This window comes from Epinephelus moara, chromosome 17, assembly GCF_006386435.1.
Source record: "Epinephelus moara isolate mb chromosome 17, YSFRI_EMoa_1.0, whole genome shotgun sequence".
Lineage (NCBI taxonomy): Eukaryota > Metazoa > Chordata > Actinopteri > Perciformes > Serranidae > Epinephelus > Epinephelus moara.
In genome coordinates, this window is record NC_065522.1 from 21459981 (window position 1) to 21480206 (window position 20226).

The 20226-nt window shown below is 41.9% G+C and overlaps 1 protein-coding gene and 1 long non-coding RNA gene across 3 annotated transcripts in view; one reads left to right on the forward strand and one right to left on the reverse strand.

The window, feature by feature from the left end:
- The window catches only part of capn1 (calpain 1), a 47787-nt gene that overhangs the window by 9736 nt on the left and 17825 nt on the right, over nucleotides 1-20226 (reverse strand). For both annotated transcript variants that reach the window (XM_050067228.1, XM_050067230.1), the window contains exons 5-11: nucleotides 8098-8231; nucleotides 7294-7462; nucleotides 4394-4477; nucleotides 3689-3774; nucleotides 2605-2679; nucleotides 1318-1478; nucleotides 662-822 (exon numbers count right to left, since the gene is read on the reverse strand). In XM_050067228.1, the coding sequence (XP_049923185.1) occupies nucleotides 662-822; nucleotides 1318-1478; nucleotides 2605-2679; nucleotides 3689-3774; nucleotides 4394-4477; nucleotides 7294-7462; nucleotides 8098-8231 (870 nt within the window). The remainder of the gene's footprint in view (nucleotides 1-661; nucleotides 823-1317; nucleotides 1479-2604; nucleotides 2680-3688; nucleotides 3775-4393; nucleotides 4478-7293; nucleotides 7463-8097; nucleotides 8232-20226) is intronic.
- On the forward strand, nucleotides 17374-19823 carry LOC126404190 (uncharacterized). The gene is made up of 3 exons (XR_007571412.1): nucleotides 17374-18259; nucleotides 18811-18922; nucleotides 19026-19823. It is a non-coding gene; the product is annotated as an uncharacterized LOC126404190 (long non-coding RNA).

Consider the following 20226-nt stretch of genomic DNA (forward strand, 5'->3'; position numbering starts at 1 on the left):
GCTTGTGCTAAAAACATTAGCATGTTGTATTTGTGGGGAAAATGTGTCCAGATAAAGACAAGTGTTTGTCTGTGAATGCTGCGAGTTATAGTGAAGCCAATTTGAGTACTTGTGCTTGAAATTGTCGCTATTAAGCCATGTTTAATGTGTGTTTAATGTGTGTTTTGAATCAACTAAACTTTACAGCACTTCACAGAAACCTCCATCGCCGACTAGTGTTTTGGAGGTGTAACTGCAGAGTGACACAGAAACACCACCACACAAGTATAAATGCTCACAACAGCGTAGGCCGTGTCGCAGGCTATAGCGTAAGGTCTGCCGCACAACTATAAATCCCAAACAGTTTACATCCATGTTTGTCTGATCCACAGTTCAACAACTGGGGGGTAGTAGATTCTGGGGCAGCTGTGGGCCGTACCCGGCACAGACAACAGTGAATTCAGTTAATCAGTGTCTGTTGGTGAGTCTGTGCCCGTTGGGGATTATAGGCTCTGATTGTTCATGAAGAAATACTACATGATATTTTGATTGATAGGCTCTTAAATCACCAAATGGTTCAAACAGCTGAGGTGTGAAAGCATCCTTAGAAGTCATGAGAAGCCCCAGGTTAAGCTCCTAGACTGGAACTTTAACAAGCAGTGTTTGTTGGACGGCAGCTAACCTCATAGACGGCAAACCCGATGGTCTCCATGTCTTTGCCCTCCTTCCGTTTCTTCCTGCGGTCCTTCTGCATGAGGCCGACCAGGAAGCTGCATTCTGATTTGCCAGGGGTGTCCGGGTGCTGCAGGGCAATCTTGAACTGAGGATTGAGCCAAAAGGTTGCTGGGAGGAAGAGTCGTAAAGGTCAGATTGTTACACTTTCGTGATTCTGTTATCTAGGTCAGTGAATCAAGGAAACAATCAAATTCCACGCATGTGTTCAATCATGATGGGGCATTCCCAAAATGTATTTTAAAGCAGGCCATTGTTGAGTTACTTAGTGTTTAAATGGAAGTCACTGGGTCACATTCCTTTGGTAAATTCATCCAAATCCTCCCTCTCTCCTTCTACACCTCCTTGTTTTTGTTTTTTAACATTCTTTATCCCCTAAAAGTAACGTATTCAATGCCTATGGAATACAGTATAACCATTGTGTGATCCTACAACAGTCAGTAGTAGGAGAAACTCTGAGTTAATCTCCAAAATGTACAAAGAAAATAAAACTATACTATGTTCTAGGAAACATCATCCTTCTCTCCTTTCATTTAAACCTTTCCTAACAGTTTCTTTCTCTCATCTAAGAGTTTCAATCCTCTTTCCTCCCTCTCTTGCTCATACCTGGGAAGTTCCTGCAGCCTCCAGCAGTGCTGCCCCTCCTCCACTCGCCCTGATACAGCGAGGAGCTCCATTTCTTCAGCTGGCTGTTCTGCAAGGCATCAGCCGTCAGGTTGCAGAGCTCCAGACGAGTGAACTCGCGCAAGAAGTCGTTGAACGACATCCTGAGAGACATAAATAGATACACTGTTAGGACAGAGTTATTTTTTCCAGCACGATGTCCAAGAGTTGAACCTTGTTTCAGTAAAGATAAAACATAAACTGTTTGCTGTAATAAACCAAACAGACATTACAAAGGGAAACAGAAGCATACCAAAAAAGCACAGTACACTCACTGGCAACTTTATTAGGTACACCTTGCTAGTACCAGGTTGGACCCCTTTTGCCTTCAGAACTACCTTAACTCTTGGTGTCATAGATTCAACAAGCTGCTGGAAACATTCCTCAGAGATGTTGGTCCATATTGACATGATAGCATCACACAGTTGCTGCAGATTTGTCGGCTGCACATCCATGATGTGAATCTCCCGTTCCACCACATCCCAAAGGTGCTCTATTGGATTGAGATCTGGTGACTGTGGAGGCCATTGGAGTACAGTGAACTCATTGTCATGTTCAAGAAACCAGTTTGAGATGATTTGAGCTTTGTGACATGGTGCGTTATCCTGCTGGAAGTAGCCATCAGAAGATGGGTACACTGTGGTCATAAAGGGATGGACACGGTCAGCAACAATACTCAGGTAGGCTGTGGTGTTTAAACCATGCTCAGTTGGTACTAAGGGGCCCAAAGTGTGCCAAGAAAATATCCCCCACACCATTACACCACCACCAGCAGCCTGAACCGTTGATACAAGGCAGGATGGATCCATGCTTTCATGTTGTTTACACCAAATTCTGACCCTACCATCTGAATGTGGCAGCAGAAATCCAGACTCATCAGACCAGGCAACGTTTTTCCAATCTTCTATTGTCCAGTTTTGGTGAGCCTGTGTGAACTGTAGCCTCAGTTTCCTGTTGTTAGCTGACAGGAGTGGCACCTGGTGTGGTCTTCTGCTGCTGTAGCCCATCTGCTTCAAGGTTGGACGTGTTGTTGGCTCAGAGATGGTCTTCTGCAGACCTTGGTTGTAACCAATGGTTATTGGGCATATTTTTTGCACCCAATCAAAGCTTTAGTTGCATTGCCTTCATCGGTGATGTCACATCAGCTGATTTTCCTTCAGCTGCCAAAAATCAAAAACACCTGCTTTCACACAAGTAATGAAAGGATCCCATTAGCACAAGACCACTCACCAGAATTCACCGTCCTCACTGCGGTTTTGTAGCCGACTTCTGACGGAGCGATCCACACTGTCCCACTCTCTGGAGCTGAGGATGTCACAAAGAAAAGAGGTGAATGTACAAAAAAATAACTACACCAGCATTTTTTTCTCATCTGTACTGACATCTGACATCAGCGCCAAAAACTGCCGCTGCTAAAACTGTTGCACCAACAACTTTGGCACCTACCACAGCTGCACCCACTACTACTGCACCGACAACAGTGGCACCTACAACTGCTATGCCCTCCACTGCTGCACCTACAACAGCCACACCCACGACAACAGCGCCAACAACAGCCACTGCCACAACTGCAGCACCAACAACTGCTAAGCTAACAACTGTAGCACTGACAACAGTAGCACCTGAAACTGAATCACCCGGCTGTCCCGCAAGAGCGCTACCTGGTTGATCCTGCCAGTAGCATAAGCTTGTCTCAGAGATTAAGCCATGCAAGTCTAAGTACACACGGCCGGTACAGTGAAACTGCGAATGGCTCATTAAATCAGTTATGGTTCCAGTGTTCACTCCAACGTTACTTGGATAACTGTGGCAATTCTAGAGCTAATACATGCCAACGAGCGCTGACTTCCACGTGCATTATTATTATCAGAAAAGATGCTCAACTGGATTGTGACATTATTTCAGCTATGGGGGAGAATGTCTGGTATTTTTTAATTTCATAACTACAGTGATATGACTTGATGTAATCGGACCCATTTCTCAACTCTGACTGACTCTTCTTCTCAGTGCTGAGGACAGCTGAACAGCCCAGATAACCCCACTCCCCTACTGTTTGTCTTTCTTTTTTTATTTCTGGGATCAGAGTGTGTTTGGTAATTAAATTTAAGGGCACTAAACGCCTGTAAAAACCTTTTGTCAATTTGTGCACGAGATTCAGTACGATGGTATGATTTAAAAATGACCAACAAAACAGAAGCAGCATTTAAACCCTGTACAGTATCTGTTTGTCTCATTCACTTTTGTGAAATTGGTAAACATGTGTTGCCATTTAACACCGCAGTTTTAGTGTAGAAAGAGTAAAGTAAAATCTTACTTGTCGCTCCAGGGTCCAGTCCACTCCACTTCCCCCCAGGGGTTCCTGATGCGAACCAGTTTGGTCGGACTTCCTCTGTACACCACCTGAGGGCGAAGAAACAGTCACACATATTTACTGTTTACGTCATGTGGTGTTTGTGTGTTGCACAAATGTCTGGCACACAGTCATGTGTATTTACTGTCTGAAACTGTTACAGTACAACACACAATAATAAACCGAGAAATCAGCTTGAATCAGCTTAAATCAAATCAACATGCGTTGAAAAGGAAATAACAGATGCAGAAATCATGACCTGGTTACTCAAGATAATCCACAGACCTTGTTGTGAGCAGTTTCATGTGGGAACTATTTTCTTTCTACCCAACTACACCTGCCAACTGTATCACCGCACAGAAGGAAGTGTGCATCTACTGCTAGCTGACCTAGCACCACTGAGCTAGCTAACGTTACAGCTCAGCTGATGAGGACGCCATTATGTTCACATCTCGCGCTGTCATGAGATGCATGTTTCCCTCTGTGTCGTGATACAGCTGGCAAATTGTGATTAGGGTTCGAAACAATTTACCACTTGAGAATTAACCAGAAATTTTGTGTTTTCTAAGATTTCACACTGCATTTCTAAAATTGTTGGATCTGTTTTGAGCACCACAAAATAACTGTACTGCCATTTTCAGCCAGGAGATTTGCTTTGTCGCCGCTCACCTCTTCCACACCAGTCACAGAGTAGGCGTGTCCCTTCACCAGCTTCTTGAACGTGACGGCCTCCATGTCCGTTGAGTTGGTGATCTGAGGACGAGAACAGAGGTCACTGACGGAGGATGACAGTAACGACACACTGTTGCTCAACATGTGACAGGGTGTGTGATAACTACAGTCATTCATAACGTCAGCAGACTTTACAGAGCGAGGAATCCATTAACGTGGTGACGATTACTGGCTGTTTCAACTAATGCAAACACAGTGACACTATAGGGTTTACGTGTGTGTCACCCTATGTAAGCGGCAAATGCAATGACATTCAAAGACTGCTGAGAGATCTTCACAATTAAACTGAATTCCACATATATTAAAAGAATACTTCACCTGCAAAATGACTTTGTATAACAATTACTCACCACTTTGTTTTTCTTGCATGCCTCCACAGTGAACAAAGAATCCAAAAAGTCCAGTTGTATGCTCAGTACTTCTCAAATGTGCACTTTTGCTAAAACAATACCGTATAAAACACTTGTAAGCAGATGTTTTACTTTAGTTTTGCTGTTGTGACATGTGGACTGGCCGCCTTTTTTTTTTTGGATTCTTCGTTTGCAGTGAAGCCATACGAGAAAAACAAAGTTTTCTACATAAATTAAACGTAACACAGGGTGAGTGATGGTTATACAAATGATATTTTGGGGGCTGAAATGTTCCTTTAACGTACAAAATTGGAGACATGACTTGTGTGCATACCATACTCTTTCTTAATTTTTACAACACTGAAGGGACAGTTCAGTTTTTCAAAGTGGGGTTGTATGAGGTACTTATCTGTAGTCAGTGTTTTACCTACAGTAGATGTTGGTCGGAAGATAAAAAACAAAATATATATAGTGTCCATTTTAACTGATATTGATTTTTTTTTTGTGTGTTAAAAATACATTTTGCTGCTGCCCCATCTACAGCAGTGCATTGCTTAGCTTCCATGTCAGTACGCCTGTCTGCTTCTCCAAACTGGGATCATGCCTGCTGTTCTTACTGAAGGTGATACAGCGACTATAGATAAGTACCCTATAAAACCGTACTTAAAAAATCCAAACTATCCCTTTATAACTGTAATAATGTAAACTGTAAATGCAAAGGTTACAGTGTTTGTTATTGGAGATGTTCTACCTCCTCATTGACCTCCCTTTGTTGCTGTTTTTTTCCATCTTTGTCTTCATGTTTTCCTACCACATGACATTTGCAGTTCTTCCTAACCAAACGGATCAGCACTTATTACAGAGCACGACCTTCACCAAGACAGACGGGAGAGTTCAATCCCCTCTGTCTGCAAACACCCACTGTCCTTGAGAATTACAGTGAATCCATGCCAGCTCCAACCCTTTCACCACGAGCTCTCAATCTTCACTGCCCTCTTCTGGTCCCAGATCAAATTTCCCACATTTTTCTGCCATTCTTCTGGTCCCAGATCAAATTTCCCACATTTTTCTGCCATTACAGCACCCACTCACTCAAACTGCCCTATTTACAGTCTCCTCAGTTCACCCCCACTCAGTCAGACAACAACTCTCTTTTCTAGCAAATACATAATAGTACATTGAACATAAATATAACAGTACACTCTGTGCTGTTGGTGTATTTGAATGCATCTGGTTTCCCTGATCCCCACCCCCCTGTGAAAATCCTCCCAACTTCTGGAATCCCAGGTCGGCATGTACAGCCCTTTGACCTTAAACCTGCCCCTACAGGGGTCAAACTAAAGTATATCTCAGTGAGCCAAACTTTACAAACACCTGTTGGATTTGTAAGAGGTGTTAAAGCACTATAATCTACTGTTTTCATTATTAACGATAGTATTTTGTCCATTTCTCCTTTTGTTTATAAAATGCTCCCAGAGACAATTTACAATTATATAAGGCAAAGCAAAGCAAAGCAAATCTTAACATTTGGGAGGCCAGGAAATTAAATTAAAAAATTAAAATACCTGCCCTTCATGGCACTATCCCCACAGGAAAAACAGCTACAGGTTACGAAAAAATACCACCATTTTAGGGCTGAAAAGACAGCGATTAATCTCTTAAAAGCACCCACATTTGGGTGCTGAAAAGCCACTACAAAAACAGCTGCGGTTTGGTGAAAAAAAAACACATTTGGGGCCCAAAAAGCAACTGAATTAACAGCCAACGGTCACTAAACAACACCCACATCTGGTGCCTTTAAAGCCACTAGAAAAACAGCCATTGGTCGGTGAAAAACACCCACCATTTGGCGCCCAAAAAGCAAATGGATAAACCGCTACGGGTCACTCAACAACATCCACATCTGGTGCCTTGAAACCCACTAGAAAAACAGCCACGGGTTGCTAAAAAACAGCCACATTTGAGGAGCTGAAAAGTGTCTGGATAAACAACCATGGGTCACAAATAAATAAACCCTTATTAGGGGGCTGAAAAGCTGCAGGCAAAACAGCCACAGGTGGCTAAAAAAATCCACGTTTGGTGCTTTAAAGGCCGCCAGAAAACAGCCACAGGTCGCTATGTAACAACCATGTTTTGGGTCTGAAGCACCACTGGAAAAGCAGCCACAGGTTGCTAAAAAAAATCCAAAGTTTGAGGGCCAAAGAGCCACGACACAAACAGCCACGGGTCGATTAAAAACACAGCAGGTGTCTTTCCCAGCTGGAGGTACTGAAAACTGAAGTGATGGCTTGTTTTTTCTTTCTTTTCTTTTCTTTGTTTTTTTTTTGTTAAAATGTAGATAAATGTTTATTTGTGTTTTCCCCAAAGGTAAGATGAGAGGGAAGATGCCAAAAATTGCGGGGAACAGCTAGCCTGGCTTTATCCAAAATTCTCCTGCCAGCACTGCTAAAACTAAAACAAAGGATGCGTAAGTGATGCAGTACTGACGTCAATGGAGCAGCCCAGCAGTGATCCTCTGTCTACGGCCCTGCTGATGATGCTGAAGAGGTCGGCGGGTGCTTTCCTCAGCTCGTACATCTCCGTCACGCCACCTGTAAAGTCCTCAAAGCCCTCGGACGTGCTGCCCCCTGACAGGGCCTCATAACAGCCGTTCAACCTGGGACACAGGAGGAGATTAATGAGGATTTAAAATCATTCAAAGAGTGTGTTAGGTATGAGAGCAGGCCTTAGATGGAGTCCAAAGACTTGAGTTGTTGTTAGAGGGGAAAAGTTCAGAGTATGTTCTCTGTCACATCCTCAACAGAGCAAATCTAACAATGCATAAATCTCACTTTACGTCATGCACTTCCTGTTTCTTCTCTGCTCTCCAACCGGGAGGCCCACTTAACTTGGCACGCACATACAATGCTCTGCTTCACTTTTACAGCTAAGCAAATTTACAACAGAGACTGCAGCTGTCCAGTGGAGCAGCTGTGGTCTCAAGTTGCTCAATACGTCCGTAAGGGCTTCAAGTATTTGTCAATTATGCTTTTTAACACAGATTTTCTGCATCTAGAAACTCTGGTCATAGGCGTCTTTGTATAAAATGGAGCCACCAGCTACAGGCTTCAATAGTTGAGACTGGGACTGGAACTTGAGCAGACCCCTATTCATGTGTATTTATCATCCGTTCTGAACAGCTAAAGGTGCAGCAGCGACAACATCATGCATTTTGATGATGATGTGACATTAATACATCATTAGCCTCGACTGAGAGTTCATTAAGAGTTCATTATGATCTGTCAGTCTCACTTAGCGTAGGCCTTTTCCAGCAGAGCGCTCCAGAATTCAGTTCCCTCTGCTGAGTGGACGAACAGCAGCTTTCCATCCTTCACTGGCAGCCGGTCATCGATCACAACCTCCACCCACTCGCCAAACTGCCAGAACTGCAGACAGACAGAGGGAAACATCAATATTACAACTCACTGACCTAACAGGCGAAATTTATTAAGATACACAAACTATGAATAAGATATACAGAATGTGAAGACAGTTAAAGGGACAGCCCACCCCTAAAATAAAAATACATATTTTCCCTTTACTGTAGTGCTGTTAATCTGCTGTTTATTTCTTTCCAGAAATCATGACCTGGTTACTCAAGATAATCCACAGACCTTGTTGTGAGCAGTTTCATGTGGGAACTATTTTCTTTCTACCGAACTGCGTCTGCAAACTATCACTGTGCAGAAGGAAGAGTGCATCTACTCACTGACGAGAGGCTTGTGCTTGTGACAGCATGAGATGTAAACTCAATGGAGTCCTTCTCGGCTGAGCTGTAACGTTAGCTAGCTCAGTGGTGCTTGGTGAGTAGATGTACACTTCCTTCTGCATAGTAATATGGTTGGTGGGTGTATTTAGGTAGAAAGAAAATGGTTCCTACATGAAACTGCTCACAACAAGGTCTGTGGATTATCTTCAGTAAGCGGGTCATGATTTCTGTAAAGACACATTGCTGTTGAGTTTTTCGAATGTATTTATTGGCCCTTTGAGTGCCATATTGTTCTATTATATCGGAGAGAGGGCGGACATCTCTACGGTCAATATCTCCAACACTCTGCAACTCACACCAAAACAATCTAGACTGATAAACAGCACTGCAGGAAAGTGGAAAATATCTTTGATCTGGAGTGAACCAGTGAACCATCCCTTTAAAGGACAGAGCAGAACGGAAGCAGGTCATTCATCAGACACTCAGGATTAAATTACAAGAGATAAACTGAGTTTTATTTGATATAAAGTGTGCATAAAAGTAGCAGAAGTATAAAATGTATAAAGTAACAGAAAATGGAAATACTCAGGAATATATATTCGTTGGAAAAATGTACCTGTACACAGAGTATCTGTTCTGTCTGACTTATTTAAAACTGTTTTATTCTCATAATAGCACTTGAGTAAATGTACTTTATTACTTTCTACTACTGATCAAAGATCAGTCAGCCCTGTCTTATGTCTGGTGCTGCCAAATTTATCACGCCGCTGGCTGGATTTACTGACACTTCTCTCAGCTCAAATTTTCATTGGTTTGAAATGTAGGGCACAGCAACAAAAGACAAAGAAGAATCAGCAGCTTATCACATTTTACCACACAGAAAGAGACAAACACGTGACACCGAGGAGACATCTGAGAAAAGCTGTAATCCTCAGCCTGCTTCTGTGTTTCAACCCTGAAATAAATACAGTGGCTAAATGGGAATCATTAAACTCACGCACCCTCGCTGATGATTTAAATATCTCCAAACCAGTCCTGCAAGCAAATTATTGGTTTACAAGCCAAAGTAGCTGTGATTTGCCGCACCTTGTTTCAACCAAAACAAGTCAACTCATATCCAATATGTCAAGTCAGTTGCATTATAAATGAGAGAACCTAAAAAATGTATCTCAGGGTTTCGAAATTTCTTTAAAATCTCTCTGAAAAGATGAAGAATAAGGAGGCAGAACAAGGCTTTGCAGTGCTGCATGTAAACAGAGGTAAATAAGGGCAGGGAGAATTGTTCTCTGAATTGTTATTTGGCCTTCACACACGTGGCAGTGTGCCTGTCGGCCAGCAGGGAGCAGAAGAGATCGACACAACATATGAAAAGATGTATGTAATGAAGGTGTGGGGGCAATTTGACCTAAAGCTGGAGCTCATTTACAAGAAGAACAGGTTCAAAAAGGTTGAATTCAATTAAGTGTCAGAGTTTCTGCTGTTGACACCTGGTATTTCTCAGCAATGTTAACAAACAACATGCTTTACAATTGAAAAACCTTAGAGTTCTGGGTGTTACTGAAAGTTTTGAAGATTCAAGTTTCAACACTTTGACTCATACTTGCCATTATAACAGCTGATATATGTTGCTATATTTTGTTCAGTTAGTTAGCACACACACAGACACAACATAGAAATAATCACTGATGACATTTTGAGACTCTCGTTTTAAGGATGTGTTTGTGACTTATGAAGGAGGAGGGAGTGGTCCAAAACAGGAGAGGCATTTAAAAAAAGTACTCCCTTTACACCTTACAGTAACATGCGTTTTTTTGTGATCAGATTGCAATTGGATTGCTCTTGACCACATGAAAGTACAGGTGTAAATACACTTGAAACGCATTAAGGACATATTTTGTATCTGATCTGCCAAACCACTACTGAAGGTGGCCAGAGATGCATTGTGACTACATTGAACACAAGACAACAACACAACAACACAACAACTCCGTGGGCGGAAATACGTAAGTGAGGTGGGCCAGCTGGACACAGGAAGAAGGAAGAAGAACACACCAACAACAACAACAACCCTCACCGGGTAGCGACTACCAAGAACAAGAAAATCGACTAAAGTGTCCATACAATAACGCCACTTCACGGGCGGCTAACATCTTGTTGTTGTTGTTATTGCGGCGCACAGGATATGATGTTGTAGTCTGCTGCTGGAAATGTTTGCAGAAGAAGTAGAGGAGGATGTGAGGTCAGCGGGTAGGATCGTGATCAGATAGCAAACGGATCTAGATGTGGATACCAGAGACGCATATTAATACCAGGTATAAATGTATGTGGTCAAGCGCTATCCGATTGCAATCCAATCACAGAAAACGCATGTTAATGCCAGTTGTAAAGGGGGTAAAAGTTTTTTATTTTGGTTTAGGTAGGGCTGGGGGACATGGACAGAAATATATACCTTCATGTTCAGTTGCAAGCCACATTTTCAGATGTCACAAGCAGTTTTATAAAAACAGACTGTGATCAAAATAAAACGCAAAGACAGGGATTTTTTTTCACTGTGTAAAAATATACAGCTGCACAACATATAAATGAAAAATTATATAAAATAAATAGCAGGGCTGTATGTTAACGTCTTGCACACAGCACTGGAGCTACAGAGGTTTAAAGGTTTGCAGCACAGGACTCAAAACTATGAGTATAAAAGAATCAAGTAGGCCCTAAATCCATTGTAAAGTCATTTCTATGGCCTTACAAATGAATCTACTTTGCCCACGTTATATACATCTTGTATATGAAATGTCTGTGTTGTCGCTGCGTTTTAAACACATCTGTCATCCGCATCCAGGCGCTGTCTCCATGTCTCACAATAGACTACAACTACCAAGAAAAAATGGTGATGCCCTATGATCCATCTCACACAAAACGCTCACCTGACACAATCAAGCAGCTCTGTCTCCCACACGTGTATGCGAAAAATACAGACCGATGTGCCACTGTAGACTAATGAACATACAGATTAAACAGAGGAGCAGCTCCGTGTCTCTCCTTAAGCCCCTTTTTCATAAAAGTCTTTCGGTGTGGTACCTTTGGACCCACAAGTAACCCTTCAGACAGCGTACCTAGACCTAGATTAATAAATAAAGAACAGTCCCATCACATCTGAAGCAAAGGACTTGATGGCTTTAGAACAATCGTATAAACTTGCATACAGAGTCCACTCTGTGCTGAGCCTCCCTGTGCCCTTCAGTCTCATCTTCCTCTGTGCCCCGATGTTCTGGCATCAAGGTGTAAATTACATTGAGGACATATGACACGGCTCCTAGACTTCATCTACACTGATGCTGGTACATTTAAAAATCCATCTTCATAACCCCTTCTTTTTGGCCGCTTTACCTTCACTTCTGACACCCAAAAAACCTGAGACATTTGAAAATATCCTTCAGAGTGAATGCTCTTACCTGCACAATGACCTGCACCAGGTTGCAACTGCTATGCCTCAATTCAAATGCAATCTGGTTTGAATGTATTTTCAAAGTCAAGGTTCACGCCAGAGTAGCCAAGATGAATCTTACATCTTAGTACTGCAGCTTAGTGTCAACTTGGCACCCAAACTTTGGAGATAACCTACATACAGCTGGTGCAACAGGCTACAGACAATGCAGGCTATTCTCATGCACTGACAGTTTTCCTACAAAAAGTAATACACCAAAAACAGTGCATTTCCTACACAATCATGAGCCAGTTAGTCGTGTATAACCTACATATTTAGGAAGGCTGCAATCATGTTACTAATGCACTGACAGGAGTACAGACAGAAGCAGGTTGGGGTGGTGCATAGGCACAAACACATGGCTTGCTCGTGTGACTGTCCCCCGAGAGACCAGTGTTCGAACTTTGAGTAAACTTTGACTCATTTTAAGGTACGTCATCACCATGTTCATTCATTCATTCATCTTCTAACCGCTTCATCCTCTTGAGGGTCGCGGGGGGACTGGAGCCTATCCCAGCTGACATCGGGCGAGAGGCAGGGTGCACCCTGGACAGGTCGCCAGACTATCGCAGGGCTGACACATAGAGACAAACAACCATTCACGCTCACATTCACACCTACGGACAATTTAGAGTTATCAATTAACCTAATCCCCAATCTGCATGTCTTTGGACTGTGGGAGGAAGCCGGAGTGCCCGGAGAGAACCCACGCTGACACGGGGAGAACATGCAAACTCCGCACAGAAGGGCTCCCACACCCGGGATCGAACCGGCAACCCTCTTGCTGTGAGGCGACAGTGCTAACCACCACACCACCGTGCCGCCCGTCATCACCATGTTTCTTTTCGTAAACCTAACCAAAGTAACTTAACTTGCCTGAACCTAACCTATTTAGTTTTACGTTAAGTAAGGAACTTCATGTTGAGTACGTGATGTCATTCGTGGGGCGCTAATTCACAGGATTTCATCTTAACTGTTATATGAGGACACGTTGAGACAATGTGAGGCATAAGGCCCTGATCACACAGAAAGTGTATGCCACTAGTGAAAAAATAAACACTTGCTGCGTCTTTTTATTGTTGCCAGGCGACCACGGACTCACCTCCTTATTCTAACCTTCCTGTGTAATCAATCCATCATTTATTCATTTTATTGATCTTACAGTAACTAGTAGCTAGTTCCTAATATGTTGAGGCAGAGGGTACTTGCTGTAGCTCTGGTTGAGGGTGAGAGGCTGTCAGTAAATAGTTTGTTGGTCACAGGGAAACAGAGATCTGTGTGGGTACATGAGACCCTAAAAAAGAGGGTGGATCATGGGGAGTACCACCAGTTGGTCCAGGAGCTTCTCCTCAATGATGGCCGTTTCCAGGTATATTTTAGGATGACTCGGGGGCAGTTTGACAACCTGCTGTCTATCGTCAACCGCTACCACCAGTTTCTCCTCCATTATTTACCAACTGTAAACTAGTTGTCGTGACCACCACAGAAGGCCCGCCTCTCAAATCCTCCGATTGGACAATGGGGAAAAAAGATGACGAAATAAGAGATGACACTTTTGAGTTTTTTCAACTCAAGGAGTTTAGAGCACTCTGGCAAAACACCAGGTTCTTAGAGCGCAGAAACATGAGGCACGTCGCAACTCAAACACCGCAAGCAAAAAGCTTCATTCTCATTAAAAACAATTACAAGAGGGCACCTCCAGCTGCTGAAATGCTTTCTGTGTGATCGAGGCCTAAGTTCTGTCTTTTGGTCATCTGAGAAACCAGTTGAGGAAGTACTACAGTAAACCTTCTGTAAAAGAAGTCACAGTGCTGCGAAAGAAATATTTCTTTGTCAAAGTAATTAGGTATGTAGAACAAAGAAAGCGTTGGGGGAAGAAGTTGCAAATAAAAGCCACAGCTGTGTGTGCATGTGTATGTGAATTTACAGATTGCACTTAATGTCAGCATGTGTGTTAACAGCAGGAAGATAGACGGATGGATGGATGAATTCTGCATGCTCTGCAGAGCTGAATCTACCTCTGGGAGGAGCTGTGTCACAACACGGCTGACTGAAGACCACACAAAGCAGACACACACACACACACACTCGCCCCTGGCACGCACAACTTCCTAATTTTACTCTGCCGCGGCTGAGCATTTATCTCGCAGCAATGTGGGAGCAACACGCTGCGTCACTGAGGGATGTGAACTCTTACCACATCTGTGGCACGGCTTTCGGTTAGCGAGAGAACTCCTCAACACATTTCAACAAACAGTGCAGACTCTCTGCGTGAAATACGAGCTATTATAAGAATACGATAAAAGATTCTGCCCCAGTTAAGTTTTGTTTGTTTCCGACTGAGATGGCTGAGATTGCCTGGTTCATAATTTATTCTCCCTCCTTTTGTTTGCCTGCCTCGCTCCTTCGCACAGACGCCCTCCTTTCCTGCTCTGCTTCAATTAAGATTCCCACAGTCAGCGCTCGTAATTACATTTTGGGATGACTCATTCAGGTCTGGCGAACTTATCCAGAGGCTTAAAGGATCCAAAGTCATACAACGGGGAATCCCTGAAAGAAGACTCAACAGCACACAAAAGGGGAACAGAAAGTGGAAACATGCTCGGGCAGAGAAAAAAATGAGAAACTGCAAGTAATGGAAACACACGCAACATTTATTGGCAGTGATACAAACACTTAGAACAGAGGCTAAAACAAAAACTCATGCAGGCATAACGGAAAAAGAGGACGGTGGAAGTAGGGCAACTCTTCACTAAATGGAAAGCAGCCGTGTGTATTTACGAGCCATTTAGCTTTCATGCATGTACGTTAAACACATGCATGCATTTACAAGCCTTCAGAGGAAATGGAAGTATTATTTCCACTCATTCTGGCAGAGGGAACACGTAGTATATATATACATGGAGAACGACTGTATCTATATATAAAAATGTACACAGCATCTCTGGAAATAATCAGTGAAAAGCGGGTCAAACATTCTGCTTTCCCTTGGCTGACTTCTCTGTAATTGAGTCACCAGCCCCAGCAGACATGAGTAAATGGGAGCTCTGCGCGTGTGTGTGTGTGTGTGTGTGTGTGTGTGTATTAGTGTGTGCATGTGTGCGATGGTATTTATCGATCCTTCGATACCAGATGAGTCAGCGCAGCAGCCCCACAGCTGAATTTCTCAAGGACGCTTCAGAAAAGTGGACAATTACCGACACAGATGCTCCACTCGTTGTCTTCAGGGGTTGACGGGTGGATTTCCCTACTATGCTACAGCCTAACCTGCGTCTGTGCGTCTGTGTGTGTGTGTGTGTGCCGGTGTGTGTGTGTGTGTGTGCATCTGTTGGCAGCCAACAGCAACCAGTCTGATTTGTCAGTGTGCCCATTTCTGGTGTAATAGCTTCCATGACTGAGCAGTGAGACTAGCATAATACGAGTGATCCAGGGTTGTCAGTCTGTGTGTTTGTGCATGTTCCCATGGGTGGATGATGACACAATGTGCCCATGGGCGCCGATATACAAAGGGCCCCACCACCTCTCCCACACAGGAGCAAGACACACAGACTTACTGGTGGTATTGTGTCTCTGTGTAGTCCTTTTGTTTCTCTTCGCCTGTTTTTGTTGGTACTTTGCGTCTTTTTGGGCTCCTTTACACCTCTTTGTAATCATTCTGTGTCTCCTTGAGGTTGTTTGGTGTCTCTTTGTAGTCTTTTTGTGTCTCCTTGAGGTTGTTTGGTGTCTCTTTGTAGTCATTCTGTGTCTCCTTGTAATTACTTTGTTTCTCCTTAGAGTTCTTTTGCACCTCTTTGTAGTCCTTTTATGTCACCTTGAGGTTGTGTTGTGTCTCGTCATGGTCTTTTTTGTCATTTTATGTCTCCTTGTGTTTTATGTCTTTGTAGTTATTTTGTGTCTCTTTGCAGTCCCTTTTTGTCTCCTTGTAGTTGTTTTATGTCTCTTTGCAGTCATTTTGTTTCTCTATGTGGTCGTTTTGCCGGTTTTTGTAGTTATTTTATGTCTCTTTGCAGTTCCTTTGCATCTCTTTGTAGTCCTTTTGTGTCACCTTAGGTTTATTATGCACCTCTTTGTAGTCATTTTGTTTGTCTTTGTGGTTGTTTTACCCTGTTTTGTAATTATTTTGTGTCTCTTTGCAGTTCCTTTACATCTCTTTGTAGTCCTCTTGAGGTTGCTTTTTGTCTCTTTGAGGTCTTTTTTTTTAGATGTTTTATGTTTCTTTGTAGATATTTTGTCTTTTTGCAGCTCTTTATAGTCCTTTTGTGTCTTCTTAAAGTTGTTTTGTGTCTCTTTGTAGTCGTTTTGTGTCTCCATGTGGTTCTTGTGTGTCTTTGTAGTCGTTATGTGTCTCTTTGTGGTTGTTTAGAGTGTTTTGTAGTTATTTGTGTCTCTTTGCAGTTCCTTTGCATCTCTTTTGTGTCTTCTTGAGGTTGTTTTGTTTCTCTTTGAGGTCTTTTTTGTTGTTTTGTGCTTCTTCGTAGTCATTTTGTGTTTCCTTGAGGTTGTTATATGTCTCTTTGTAGTTGTTATGCATCTTTTGGTAATTTTGTGTCTCTTTCTAGTAATTTCCTTTCTCTTTGTGGTTGTTTTACTTTGTGTCTTTTTGCAGTTCCTTTGCATCTCTTTGTCGTTCTTTTGTGTCATCTTAAAGTTGTTTTGTGTCTCTTTGAGGTATTTTTTTGTCATTTTGTGTCTCTTTGTGGTTGTTTTGTCTGTTTTTTTAGTCATTTGTGTCTCTTTACAGTTCCTTTCCATCTCTTTGTAGTCCTTTTGTGTCTCTCTGAGGTTGTTTCGTGTCTCTATGATGTCTTTTTTGTTGTTATGTGTCTCTTTGTAGTCATTTTGTCCCTCTTTGTGGTTGCTTTGCCTGTTTTTGTAGTTATTTTGTATCTTTTTGCAGTTCCTTTGCAACAATCAACAGTCCTTTTTTTAGTCCTTTTGTGTCTTCTTGTGGTTATTTGGAGGCCTTTTTTTGGTGTTTTGTGTCTCTTTGTGGTTCTTCAGTCTTTTAGAAAATGTTTGGGTCTTACTGAGTTACATTTTTGTCTTACTGAGATAATTTTGTGTCTTTTTTGGATGCTTTGTGTGTCCCTGTGGTGTTTTTTGTCTCTTTCGTATTCGTATTATTTATTTGCACAGTATTAAAACAATTGGTTTTAAAAACAACAACAACAAAAAAAAAACAGATTGTGCAGGTGAGATGAAAAACTCCTTAAAGGGTTATAAGTTATCTCACCTAAATATTCAATAAAACAAAAAGACAAAGATTTAAAATTGTCTTTAAAATAATCAATAAGATACAATATAGTACCAAAAATAGAAATTGTGGTTATTTCGCCTGTTTTGTAGTTATTTTGTGTCTCTTTGTAGTCATGTCTCTGTGTGTATTTTTTTTGTCATTTTGTAGATGTTAATGTCTTATTGAGTTACATTTTCATCTCATTGAGATAATTTTGTCTTTTTTGGTTGTTTTGTGTGGCTTTGTGGTAGCTTTATTTGTCCTTTTAATTGTTTTGTGTCCCCTTGGGATTGTTTTGTCTCTCCTTGAAGTTGTTTTGGGTCTCACTGTAGTCATCTTGTGTCTCTGTGTGATTGTTTTGCCAGTTTTCCAGTTATTTGGTGTCTCTTCGCAGTTCCTTTGCATCCCTGTTATCCTTTTATGTTTCTCTGTATTAATTTGTGTTTCCTTGTGTTTGTTTTTTGTCCCTTTGTGGTTCCTTTGTGTCTTTTTGTAGATGTTTGTCTTATTGACTGAATTTTGTGTCTTGTTAAGATAGTTTTGTGTCTTTTTGGTTGTTTTGTGAGGCTTTGTCGTCGATTTGTGTCTCTTTGTGTTCATTTTGATTCTCCTCCTGGGGTCCGTTTCACAAAAGTAGGATTCAGACATCCAGGATAAATGACTGAGCTGGGTTCAACGAATCCAAAACAAGAACGTCCAGGCTTAATTGGTCAAGCCAGGATGAGCAGACACGGATTCATCAAGCCAGGTGAAACCAATCCTGGATCAGTGCGCGCACGCGGCTTCCTCAAATAGACCCCGCCATCGATCACAGATTCACCGATTCACCATGGCAACGAGAGCAGCGTACTTTACCCCGTCGGAGGCAGAAATCCTCATGGAGGCTTACGAAGAGGTAAAGGATCAAATCATAAAGAAAGGCAACACCGCCACAGTAATAAAACAACGAGAGAAAGCGTGGCAAAGTTGCAGGCGGCCTGAATGCGTAAGTAGTGCACAAATACACACTCACTGCTCCGCTGAAGCCATCACAATTACAATCCAAATAGTTAATTAACATCTCCGAAAACGTAGTTGTACTCTGATTATGAATCAGTTGAAATTGTAACTGAAATTGACTGCAGATGTGAGTGAAATTGTGTAAATGCAACTCCATCAGACTGTATAACTCTTTGATAAATACATGAGCTCACTGACGTAATTGAATTTCCCTTTGGGATAAATAAAGTTCCTCTTATCTTATCTTACCTTATCTTATCCTATGTTTGCTCCTCATGCTCCATGTGTATGCTGATTGATCATAAGAATATATATAGAATATATATATATATATAAATATATATATATATATATATATATATATATATATATATTACATATATACATATATAATCCCCCGATTTTGTGAATAGGAAATCCTTTCACAGCATTAATGTTCAGGTGAACATTACGTTTTGATATTGTCGATTAATGAACACTGTGCATTGCTTGTGATGTGCATTGATTGGTTTAATAGTCTTCATCTTATCATTTCAGATGGTCTGCGATGCTGACTATCTGATCAGCAATGTTGTGGCAAAGTGGCCCGGCCCAGTCCATGACTCCTGAGTCTTTCGGACCTCTGGAATCTATCAGTGCCTATCACAAGGTGAGCCACACAACCTCTGTTAATAACCGCTTTTTACATCATGGCTGTGTCAAGAATGTCACTCTATTTATGAGGTTGTGATGATGAGATTTTGTATTGACAGGTGAATTCTCTGGTGTGTTGCTGGGGGACAGGGGGTATGCCTGCCAGCCTTTTCTCCTCACACCATACATAGACCCTCAGGAAGCACAGCAGGCCCATAATCATGCCCATGCCAGGACAAGGGCCAGGATCGAAATGACCTTTGGCCTCCTGAAGGCACGCTTTCACTGTCTTAACCACTTAAGGGTCAGCCCTTTAAGGGTATGTGACATCACTATGGCCTGTGCTGTCCTCCACAATGTGGCCTGCCTGAGGAAGGAGAGGGCCCCCAGAGTGCCATCACACATGGACTGGGACAATCCTGCCATCTTCCCTGATGACGACAGTGGTCGGCTGGTCAGGGACCAATATGTGTTAAATTATTTTAGTTAACATGCATGCATTAAATTTAAGTTAAATATGTCCTGCAGTGGCAGAGACGCATGCTGTGAATTTCAGTTAAATATGGCCTGCATTGGCAGAGGAATTTGTTTTTTTTTATTCAATTTAAATTGATTTGGCCTCTTATGTTGTTTGTGCTGTATACTGTGTGTATACAAGCTTGCAGGGAGGCTACTGCATCCATTCATTTGTCTGTTCATTTGTTGTGTATGGATTTGTCCTGCATTTATTTCAGTGTGCAGACATGCGGGGTGTATCATATACAGACCTTTGAATGTGTATTTATTCTTGTGTTGTATAATATGCTTTGATTCCGTGCTTTCTATCTTGTAGAGTCACTGTGTGACTTCAGTTTTGAAAGGAGCTCATGGTTTACTTGCTTTGATTTATCCTTATTCAATAAAGGAACATCATGTTACTCTTTCATGTGTATTTATATTTATATGGGATGTGTATTTTATATATAGTCTATGGAAAACTGTAAATTATCTAATGATTGCAAAATCATCTAAAATCATCATTTATCTAAAATGATTGCAATTAATGATCACAAATGTTTAAATAATGACAGTGGGTCTGGTTGAATGTGATAACAATGTGCAGTGGGCAGTGGAATAACTATTGGTTTCCGTTTGTGGTGACTGCTGACTGAGATAAGGGATGAGATTAAATAGATCCTGGAATTTAGCCTGGTCTGGAGCAGGCTAGCTCCACAGAATAAATCTCCATGGTAACTTATGTCAAAACATATCCCACTTCCCCCTATCCTGCTTTTGTGAAACTGGATCAAGGATAAGTTGATCCAGGATAACCAAGATATC